Below are 11,744 nucleotides of genomic sequence, written 5' to 3'. Positions count from 1 at the left end.
TCTCATATTTTCCTTCTATCCAAATCTATGGTAAACACTTACCTACACTCATCTCAACTTGTATCACCCTATGAGGTTGTCACAGGACATGAACAGCATCTTTAAGTTTGCCAATATAAGCATCCCTTAACTTTGAAAATCAAGGATTTGAATTAATGAACTATTATTAGGTCCTCCTAAATAGCATTGATTCATCATAAACATTTCATTTCAATTGGAATTTGGTTAGCAATAAAGAAAGAGAACTCTTGGTTCAATTCTCCACCTTAACAAAAAGGGAAATAAATTGATCAAAGAAGTTCCTGTGGGTTGAAGTGGAACAACAACTGAACCTCTGGTAGCAACATGCTATGGGGTGGTAGTCCTGCTTATGGGATCAAATCAATGCGTTCAAGAAATATTTGAAAGTGGGCTAGTGAGAGCATCCATGAGGCTGAAATAAAGTCAGCAGAATATGCACAGGTGATATCATGGCTTCTTCTAGAGAACTCTATGGGTATTTTTTTTCCATCATTATTAGGGCTATTTTATGCAACCAACAAGCTGCAATGGAAAATAACACTAGCCCATAATGCTGTAGGTTCCTAACTAGGATGTTTAGTTAATACCCGCTTTTGAAGAACTTGAAAGAGTTTATACCTATAAGTTGGAACATACATGAAAACTTAAACAGATTTCACGTGAAATGGACAAAAAGGAAATTAAAGAAGTGTTCACAAAGGTCCAATGTAAGATGAAATCCATACAATACAAACAGAAAATATAAGAAAAGCAACCTTTTTCCTTAACCATGATTTCCATTTCTTTTGAAACAACTTCATCCCATTTTGTAATTGTCATATGGAAACCATAATTCATAGTCTTATATTGGAGGTTGTGAAGTAAGTCAGTCATCAAATCTAGTGCTCCAGGTATATAAGCACTAGCTGAAATGAAAAACAGAAAACATTAGACAAGCAAAAAGGAAGTGACTAAAAATATTGTTCATGTCATAGTTCCATAAAAATATTGTTCTGGTTAGCAGCTGAAAAATGAGAAAAAAGAAAAGAAAAATAAAAACAGAACCTAGAACAGAAAATTTCTAACCATTAAGCCACATGACTAAGAACTCGGGGTTTGCTTCTAAGATCGGTACTCAAAGAGTTTGTTATATCAGAAAACATAAAGCAAGCAACTAAAAAGAACTAGTGATAACAAGATGAACTTAATACCAACTCCAATCCAGTAACTCTATTCCAAAAACTAATAATGTGATAACAGTAACCAAAAAATGAAGTTTAACCAAAACAATTGACATATATCTGTATATATGTTTTTAGTTGCATACATTGTTCATTAGTCATTACTTATTTAACTTCTATCCTTCACTTATTAAAAGAATGCAGATGCAAAGAGAGGGGCAGAAGCTAATATGATTAGATCTTAGAAAAAAGAAAAGATAATTCTTTTTTCCAATTGATTCCACATTTAACCAAAACTCAGATAAATAAAAAATTTTATATCAAGTAAATGAACTCAGTCAGGATAGACCCTAAAAAATAACAAATATGGCAGCTAATGTGGACAAGAGGGCCGCATGTCTAATCAACTCCAAATTCCATCACAATAACACAAGTGTGCATCTGTTAGAGTAGGTGTTCTTCTCCAACCACAAGCACAACAAAAACTTTGATATAAATCAATTTCCATAAAATGAAAAGATGAAACAGGGAGTTAGGCTACTCAATCTTGTCTCACGGGCATTTTCACTATTCAAGCATCACTATAGCCACTAGGTTGGGTCGCCATTGCAGTCGTTGCTGCTATTAGGCAGTGTAAAATACCATAATCCAAAAGAAATGAGTGCACAAGAGTGACTACGATAAGTATAAAGATTCATTTCATAGACAGTCAGATAAAAAGTGGAAAATGTTTTTTTATTTAAAGATATAGTTCAGAGCTGAAATTATGGTATGATTTGCTGCTATGAATCTAATGGTATCCAACTTCAAAAGCAGCTTCCCAGTCCTGTACCTGCAACCCAAAAAAATTCTACAGTGGTCAACCAATTAATTGTAATTGAAAAACCAAATAAAAAATTCATTTTTTAAACCAAAAATATTTTGCTCCAAATGTTTCATCCAAGTATATAAGAGTATAAGTAATAAATTTACTCAGATACTCAAATAATGATCCCTATATAGATATAAAACTAACAGCAATCATCCAACTGATTTTTGCCAACAATGCAGAGATGATAACTTTGAAGGTAGAGGGAAATAGCTTGAGGCTATAACTTGACTTAATCATAGTGACACGGCCATCTCAGGAAAGACACTTATTGGCTTAACCACTTAGCTTGCTTCCAGTTTTTGGTTGAAAAACTAAAAATCCTTTGCTTCCAATCTGGTTTAAGAATAGAGGAGACCCAAGATATTTCAAATTGGCACCAAGTCTTTTGAAACCAGACCTTTGACAAAAGCTTGTTCACCATGCCATTACTCACATTCCTTGGAGCAAAGAGTAGTCCACATTTGGCTAAGTTCATGGCTTGTCCAGATCATTGGCAATATTTTTGGACACATTGCTAGACACTATCTAACTCCACTTTTTCTGTTCTTATATGCCTTTTATTCTACCAACAAGATAAAAAATTAACATACAATAGACTAAACAACAGAATCAATCATGGATTGCATATACTAACTGCCACTGATATTGCGAATGGCAATGTAACCAATCCCATCAATTTAGTTTCCAATGTAGAATAGATATTGGTCACACATAAGTCCTCCATTGCCACGATACTCTCAACGTAGCAAGATATAATTAAGACATGCAAACGTCGTCTGATTGTAAGGGGTTTACCCTGCCAAGCCAGAGAAAAAAACCCAAATTGTTCAACCCAGCCAGAAAAACCTATGATAAATAACCCAAATTGTATAAACGGCAATACTAACAAACCCAGCCAGACAAAATTAAGAAAAATAAACCAAATTGAAATCAGTATTAAACATACAATTAGAAGTTTTACTAATTCAAGTATATACAATAACTTATTCTCTCACCTACTATGAACCTGCTATGAACCAAAAGGAATAATAGATTGGTTTTGTTCCTAGCAACCCTGCGAAACCAAAAGGTAAACAAAAACAAAACAAAACAAAATTAATAACAATTCAGCCATATAGAGAACAAATGGCAACAGTTAAAAAACCCATATGGAAAATTAAAGAATAAGGATGAGACGTACTGAGATTTTAGATTCAATAAACGGTGGAAACTTCGAACAAAAGGGCAGAGAGATAGAAGAAGCGCCGCTGAGTTGGATTGGATGTGGATTTGAGGTTGGATTGGAGAGGCTTTAACATTGAGACGAGACAGAGTAGAGAGGAAAACCAGAGGCGTTGTTGATGCGTGAATGATTCTGCATTCTTTTGCTTTATTTTTTTTGGTTTATATATATAACCTGTTTAGCCAGTAACCAGTATCCCTTAAAATTATACCAATGGTCAAGATTTAAACAACATTAAATCAATGGTTAAGATTAAGGTGGGTACTGTACCCCCTTTTTCTGGAGGGGGTACGGTAGAATGACCCTCAAAAAATGGTTTTGAAAATATAGATATGAATGTATAAATCCACTCTTCTTGCGTCTTATATATGCGGCCACATAATTTTATGAGAACTAAATTTATTTATCTGTATTTTCATTAAAAAAAAATATTTATGCGTGTATTATTTCTATTCAAATAATGATAAAGGGATGTGGATGGTTCATCACAATCATCATATGAATTTTTTTTTACTTTTCCTAACCTTTCATAATCAACTTAATAATTGATGTTGATTCTATATTTAAAAAAAAATTGGGGTAATCTTGTACATGGGTAGATGACAAGCACGAAGGGTACGGAAGTCTTATCTTCTTCATAGTTCACTCACACAGATAGATATAATTTTATTTTTAGTTTTTGAGAAGGATATAATTATATATCTTAATAATAATCATTTTAAAGTGATACAAGTAAATGCACCTAAATTCTTCAAAAGTCTGGAGTCTACACTGAAATAACGAGGAACTTGCTCCGGAAAGTGATGTAAATTATGTTGAGAAAGCAAAGCTAAGCTGTGACTTTGAAATCGTTGACTAATAAATTGGATAAGCTGGTATATACCGTTAGATGCTGGGGTTGGTTTCAGAGATTTCTATGAGTCATATGCACACTGCTAAAACTATATAGCAGCCCTTTCTCCTCATTATTCTTCACCCCCAACAGAACACCAACTCCATCAATTTCTCTCTCTGCTCTCTCTGCTCTCCTCCCCTTTGAATTCAAGAAGGTTAGTCTCCCTCTCTCTCTCTGTGCCTTATACTGTCATGAAAACTCTATGAGAATTCCTTGCTTTTTGGAACTGGTTTCATTGGATACCAGAACCATTTTTATAAGATATCACAGTAGTACTACTTTTTGTATAAAGGTTATCATCACCATGTGGTAGGGCACCCTTCTTTTTTTTGAAGATGGAAAGCCATACCCATCCATTTATCCCTTTATCTAACTAGCTTTTTTGTATATATTTTTTAATAAAAAAAAAAATCAAATATTACTAATAGACTTCCCTTTTTATTCATTCATTTACATAGACTACATAATTTGATCATTTTATTCTTTGCCCAAATAGGATATAGTCTTTATATATACTTGCCAAGGGCTAAGCTACTGAAATCCTTGTGGAGGAACAGAGGCTTACATTTTAGTTTAACACACACATGTGCCATCTCTTTTGCTTCTAATCCTTTTGGTTTACACACAATTTCTTGTTCTTGTTTCAATGTTTCCTGTCATTATTGGCTAACAACTTTGCTAGAGTTTTCGTAATTAACGTTGACAATGCGTTGAACTATGAAATGGGCTACCAAAATAAAAATATAATTAAGAAATTTTGTTTTTCTTCTCTGTTTATACTTTATAAAAGATCTAGGCGGACCCAATAAGTTGAAGTTATCTAAAAAAAATTAGTATATATTCTATTAAAAAAAAAAAAACCTTATTACATATATATATATATATATAAATATGTAACCAGTTGTTTTATTGGACGACCTAGAGTACAAGTCTCCTTTACAGCTGTACTGTAGGTCCACAAATTAATCTAGGTACAAGTCTCCTAGTCCACGAATTATTTGTTAAAGCCATCCAATTTGACAAGCTGTTCTTGCAACTTGGCCTTATACGGTAGCCACACGATTGGTCTAGTGGTCCAACACTTCAACGCATTGAACGCTACTTTTAAGACACTCTACTCCTAACAATGACCACCTATCACCCCCTATGTCTGCAACTTTGTTTTTTTATTTATTTATTTTTTTTAAGTTGTTTTAATCTGGGATGCCATAATTTTAAAAACAAATAATGGCTAGAAATTTTTTTTTTTGAAAAAATGAAAATTAAATTATAGAAGAGTGAAAAATATAATTTTTAGTAGTGTAAAATGGTTATAGTAAAGCAAAATGAAAAGAAATTTTCTGAAAGCTTTTTTTTTTTTTTTTGAGAAAGCAATTTTCTGAAAGCTAATTACTAGACAATTACAGTATTAGGATTAGTTGGTCCATCCATTCCATCCCTATAGTAGCATAATTAATTAGCTTTCCAAAAAAAAAAAAGCTTATACAATTTCTCCCTCAGGCTTTTGTTGTAAAGAATATATATATATATATATATATCTTTTTTATAATTAAAAAATCTCAATTTTAAAAGTCAAAATGACATTTATTTATTTTTTAAATTTTCCTGCGTCTAATACTCAATTAAATGATGTTTATATATTTTTCTCATAAAAAATGATGCTTATATAAATTTTTCAAAAAAAATCAAGTAATATGGTACACATACATATCAACCACACACAATTACAATAAATTTGTGCCTACAAATCAATAAATTATTGCCATGTGTATTTTCTTTTTAAAAAATGTATATTATATCTATATTTGAGTATTAATGGTTCCATAAAGTACATGTGTTTTAGGAAATTCATTAATTAGTTTTTTATTTTTATTTGATTTTTTTTATTCCTTTTAAGGAATTTATGTTAAAATAATATTAGAGATATTATAAATTTTATTGAGTTGATTTAAAAGTAATTTTAGTCGTTTCTTTTTTTGTTTATCGATGGCGGAATAAAAAAGTAGGACGTCATTATCTATTCCTTGCTGACAAACAACAGTATAAGTTGGGCTGATTGGTCCACTAAATGAACATGCTGTTTTTTGTCCTCATTGTCTGGGTTCGTAGAAATAAAAGTAGAAATTGAAGGGAAAAAACATAAAATAGTTCTCATAGACTAGTCATACCATTAGCATTTTACTATGCAGAAACTGTTGGAGGAAGACTTATTATTCATTAAATGTAAATTCTTTTTAATGTTGTTTCAATCTAGGATGTCATAATTGAAAATTATAATTGAATAACAAAAGTGTGAGGAGTATAATCGTTAGTTCAATAAAAAGTTGTAGTTCAGCAAGAACAAAAGAAATATTATGAACACTAGCTAGTTTATTTGATAATAATTAGGACAGAGATGATATGTTATGTTTTGGGTACATTAACCCAGCCTAGATCTCACAAATCACAATATATGTATGGAACCAAAAAATAGTATTCTTTTGTCTGTTAGGTAGCATAGTCACCTTAGACAAATATATATATATATATATATATATATTTAATTTACCACTTGGAAGTCTGTTCCAAGGAAGAGAAAAAAAATCTCATTTGAAAAGTCAAAATGATAATTAATTTTTTATTTTATATGAATTTATGTACCTTTCATGGAATTTTTTGTTATGTGATTGTTTGTTGCACTCTCTGTCTATTCCTTGCTGAGTGCTGACAGACAATAGTATTACTTGGTCCAATAATTCAATATTATTTTTTATTTTATTATAATAAGTCAATAATTCAATATTCTTTTCATGTCATCGTTATCTTCGTCCGTACAAACAGAAACAAAAAAGGTAAAATTTTAATACCATCAACTTTTTTTTTTTTTTTTTTTTTTTTTGTGTGTGCAGGAAATTGTTGGACGAAGACCTGTAAAATATAAAAAGTGACAAGATCCTGCCGCCATGGCTAAAAACCAATTGGGAGTGCTTAATGCACTCGATGTGGCCAAGACACAATGGTACCATTTCACCGCAATTGTGATTGCTGGAATGGGGTTTTTCACAGATGCATACGACTTGTTTTGCGTCTCCCTTGTCACGAAGTTACTCGGCCGCATATACTACACAGTACCAGCTATTCCTAATGTGACAGGTAAGCCTGGTTCATTGCCTCCTAATGTGGCTGATGCTGTTAACGGTGTCGCTCTTTGTGGCACTCTTGCTGGTCAGCTTTTCTTCGGTTGGCTTGGTGACAAATTGGGAAGAAAGAAAGTGTATGGTATAACCCTTATTCTCATGGTAGTCTGTTCCATTGGCTCTGGGCTCTCCTTTGGAAAGAAACGAGAAGGTGTCATAGCCACTTTGTGTTTCTTCCGGTTTTGGCTTGGATTTGGCATTGGTGGTGATTATCCTCTTTCCGCTACAATTATGTCAGAATATGCGAACAAAAAGACTCGTGGGGCGTTTATTGCTGCAGTGTTTGCCATGCAGGGATTTGGAATTTTGGGCGGTGGGATTGTTGCTTTAATAGTTTCAAGCGCGTTCAGAAACAAATACGACTCACCATCATTCAACGAAAATCCGGGCCTCTCCTTGCCTGAACAATCTGATTATGTATGGCGCATAATTGTCATGTTTGGGGCTGTCCCAGCAGCTCTCACATACTACTGGCGTATGAAAATGCCCGAGACAGCTCGTTACACTGCTCTTGTTGCCAAGAACGCAAAACAGGCTGCTGCAGACATGTCTATGGTGCTACAAGTTACTCTTGATGCTGAAGAGGAGAAGGTGGAGAGGATGGCTCAGGAGCCATCAAATTCCTTTGGTTTATTCTCCAAGGAATTCGCCAAACGCCACGGGCGTCACTTGCTTGGAACAACTGCTACTTGGTTCTTGCTGGACATTGCATTCTACAGCCAAAATCTTTTCCAAAAGGATATCTTCTCCGCTATTGGATGGATTCCACCAGCAGGGTCAATGAGCGCACTTGACGAGGTTTTCAAGATTGCAAAGGCACAAACACTTATAGCATTGTGCAGTACCGTGCCTGGATATTGGTTCACAGTGGCATTTATTGATCATCTTGGACGGTTCACAATCCAATTGATGGGTTTCTTTTTCATGACTGTGTTTATGTTTGCGATAGGTATCCCTTACCATCATTGGACTCTAAAACCCAACCATCTCGGCTTCGTGGTAATGTACTCCTTCACATTTTTCTTCGCCAACTTCGGACCAAACGCTACGACGTTTATTGTGCCAGCAGAAATTTTCCCTGCAAGACTAAGGTCTACATGTCATGGAATATCAGCCGCATGTGGTAAGGCAGGGGCTATAGTTGGCGCCTTTGGATTCTTGTATGCTGCACAAAGCCAAGACCCTGCCAAAGTAGACGCTGGGTACCCTACTGGTATCGGGGTGAAGAATTCGCTTATTGCGCTTGGCTGTATTAACTTCTTGGGAATGTTGTTTACCTTTTTGGTGCCAGAACCTAAGGGAAAATCATTGGAGGAGATTACTGGTGAGGACGACGGTGAAGGGGGTGAGACAGAGACTGGCACTAGTAGAACTAGGACTGCTCCAGTTTGATTTGGTTTTGATTACTGAAAGAATTCATCTCAGATTTACATGAAGGGTAGCTTTGATTTGTGGTTTTCAAATTTATAAGCTTATATGATCTATATGCAATAATGCTGTAGATATTTGCTTTGTACTGCTTTAATTCAAAAGCGTTATCCGTACCGGTGTGTTTGTATTTGTTTTTCCTTTGAAATATATGTACTGTGTAGTGATTTCTCGGCCTATGCCTCAACTTTTGTTTTGAAAGATCATTGAATATCTATTTGTTCTAAATTATTTAATTTAAAGAAACTTTTTTTCTTTTGGAAACATATATGGTAATTTTTCGCTAAGAGTACGGGGGATTTAGTCAACACAAAACATTACCTAAGTTCTACTTAGGGTGTGCATGAGTTGGAGTTGAATAGGTTGAAGGGTTTTTAAACCCAATCTGAGCTTGTTAGGCTGGGAATTTTTCAAATTAACCCATCACATGTGTAGAAACCAACTCAATCCAGCCATGTGAATTAGATTCAATTAGGTTGAATTGGTAGGTTATGCTTACATTTTTTTTTAAAAAGAAAATTATGACAAGGTGAATATATGTTTCATGCCTTGTAAAATATTGGACTCTCATTTATTAGTTAATTACTTTTTTAATAAATTATTTCAATTTACGTAATATTCTTTAATTATATTCCAAGTTTCCAAATTCATCAAAAATAATTCTTAAATATATCAAATCAATCAAACTACTGGTAATGGAATAAACTTATATATATGGTAGGTTGGGTTGCGTCAAATGAATTGAAAAATCTATCATCTTGAACTCAACTCACAAAAGTTAACTCAATGTATTGAGTTGGATTGGATTGAGTCAATTCAGTAGGTTAGACGCACACCCCTAATTCTACTAAGTAGGCTTATGGGTAAGGCAATCTCGTGAAAATTAAGAAGAGTTCTCTCATTGAGACCTATATTTATGTGCAAAATACCAGTAATACCCTATATTGCTACTATAATAATTATTATTAATATAACAAAAGATATTTGACTTTTTGTTTATCTCTTTGTAATGTAACATATAACCTTTAAAGACTTTACAAATTTACACACCACTATTTTGTTTATAAATGTTTTTACACTTTAATTTTAAAACCCAACAATTCCACTACAATTCGATACTTTCTCTTCTCTATTTTCTTTGCCTCATTTGCTCAAACACAGACCTACCCCTGCTCTCACTAATCTGTTTCTCTTCTCATTTCTTATTGTCAATTCATATAATTAGCTAAACCCTTCACCTCTCTCACTACTTCATTATGATTCTCACTATCAAATTCAAACTCATCTCAGTCCAATTCAACAATGCCAAAATAAGTCGTTGAGCCCTTCTCCATTCTCACTAATTTAAGTTCATCCTGGTCAAATTCTCACTATAAGATGCAAACTCCTCCAGCTCCAATTCAACTCAACAAAACATCACAACCAATCCATTATGTTCAAATTCAACCCCAATAAATTTATTTCCCCCCTTTTTTTCTCTCCCTTTTTCCATCCCCTAAAATTCACCCAACTAAATGGACCTCTGGATGTGATCAGTAAAAAATTAATATAATTGATTTTTACGGAAACAAGACTTAAAAAATGGACATAATACAAGCATTTGGGACCTCATATCTTTATCAGAAACATAATAGTCGATATTCAAGATTTTTTTTGCTACATCTGTTTATGCTAGGCCTATATGAATCTCGATCTATTAAGTATTATAGACATGTTTATGAGTTTTGAGCAATAAACTAAACTTGTAAAGTCTTTTGGATTTCATCTTGGGGTGTTTGCCATTGTATTGAAATTTGATGGATTTTTAGGCTACCTTATAGTTTCTACCTGCTTGATTCACTTGTGATTATAGTGTGGGAAGACTTAGGATCCGTTTGGTTAGGGAGATAGAAAAGTGGGAGAACTAAAAATAGGGAGAGGATAGAATAGTGGAAAGAAAAAAGAGATTTTTTTTTTCTTTCATGGTATTTGGTTGGAAGGATGGAAAAGTGAAGGGATAGAAAACTTATTTGTTTGGTTAAGAAAAATAGGAGAATAGAAAATGTAGTTTATATAAATTTATTCTTTTGCCCCTATTGCATAATATAAGAAATAATTTTTTTGTAATCATTAATTAAGTTAGAAAAAAATTACTTTTCCATTATATATATATTGTTTTAGAGGTGAAAGCTACCATTCAATTCCCAAAAAAAATACCCATTGCTTAAGGAAAAAAAAAAAAAAACCAACTCACACAATGGGAAGGGGTACTTTTGGTGTTTTTTCAAAGAGAACTACTACATCCATAATATTTTTCACAACAAAATATAGATGGTAAGTTGTTACTGTTCTAATTTAAACCCACAATTAAAATTAATTTTTTGCTCGCTAGTAACAATCGATAACAACTTGTCACTTAGAATTTGTTGTGAAAGTGTAGTGAAAATGCTGCGAACATAGCATTTTTATTTCTCAAAACCCCTCTCCTTCCCACATTTTCTCTTCTAAAATCCCTCCAAATTAGAGAGATAGAATTTTGGTAGGCCTAGGGAAAAAAAACCTGGGCCCCACCAAAATTCTTTCCCCTTTCCCCTCCCAACCAAACAGCCCTCTCCCTCATTTTCTCTCATATTTTCCACTCTTTTCCGTCCTTCCTAAAATAACCCCTACCAAACAGAGCCTTAAGTTATGTTGTACGTTTTTAGACCCCTTAACACAAGTTGTTTAACCTAGTTATATAGCCAAGTGATTACTTAGATAAATTATTTAGTTCTAAGTTAACACAATAATATCATATCAAGCAAATAATGTGAAAAAAAAAAAAAAAAAAGAAAAAAAAAAAAAGAAAACAAACCACGATATGATGACCCAAGAAAACCTAACCAGTAAAAAATCTAGGGAGGATTTAACCTAATTATCCTCAAGGTAAAAAGCAAATCCACTATAGAGAATCGAAGTTTACAATAAGACTTAGACCACTAAGAGCATCTCT

General features: G+C 33.4%; 1 protein-coding gene and 1 long non-coding RNA gene across 3 annotated transcripts; one reads left to right on the top strand and one right to left on the bottom strand.

Annotated features, from left to right (window-relative positions):
* Positions 1 to 692: 692 nt before the first annotated feature.
* LOC126688647 (uncharacterized) lies at positions 693 to 3,517 on the bottom strand. 2 transcript variants are annotated; one of them, XR_007644325.1, is made up of 3 exons: positions 3,233 to 3,517; positions 3,048 to 3,106; positions 693 to 2,013 (listed from the first exon to the last, which is right to left on the bottom strand). It is a non-coding gene; the product is annotated as an uncharacterized LOC126688647 (long non-coding RNA). The 2 variants fall into 2 exon arrangements; XR_007644324.1 differs by lacking the exon at positions 693 to 2,013 and adding an exon at positions 2,416 to 2,848 and having other exon boundaries at positions 3,233 to 3,501.
* A 533-nt stretch (positions 3,518 to 4,050) lies between these two features.
* Positions 4,051 to 8,960, top strand: LOC126688646 (probable inorganic phosphate transporter 1-3). The gene is made up of 2 exons (XM_050383416.1): positions 4,051 to 4,323; positions 7,058 to 8,960. Exon 2 carries the CDS (start codon positions 7,112 to 7,114, stop codon positions 8,735 to 8,737), a length of 1,626 nt encoding a protein of 541 aa, XP_050239373.1. The 5' UTR covers positions 4,051 to 4,323; positions 7,058 to 7,111; the 3' UTR covers positions 8,738 to 8,960.
* Positions 8,961 to 11,744: the final 2,784 nt, after the last annotated feature.

Source organism: Quercus robur, chromosome 6 (genome assembly GCF_932294415.1).
Source record: "Quercus robur chromosome 6, dhQueRobu3.1, whole genome shotgun sequence".
Classification (NCBI taxonomy): Eukaryota; Viridiplantae; Streptophyta; class Magnoliopsida; order Fagales; family Fagaceae; genus Quercus; species Quercus robur.
The sequence above is the reverse complement of the archived record's forward strand: the minus strand, read 5'-3'. Positions and strand labels throughout refer to the sequence as shown.

What these genes read in the sequence shown, in the direction of transcription:
- LOC126688646 (XM_050383416.1), top strand. Translation starts at nt 7,112, where the DNA reads ATGGCTAAAAACCAATTGGGAGTGCTTAATGCACTCGATGTGGCCAAG.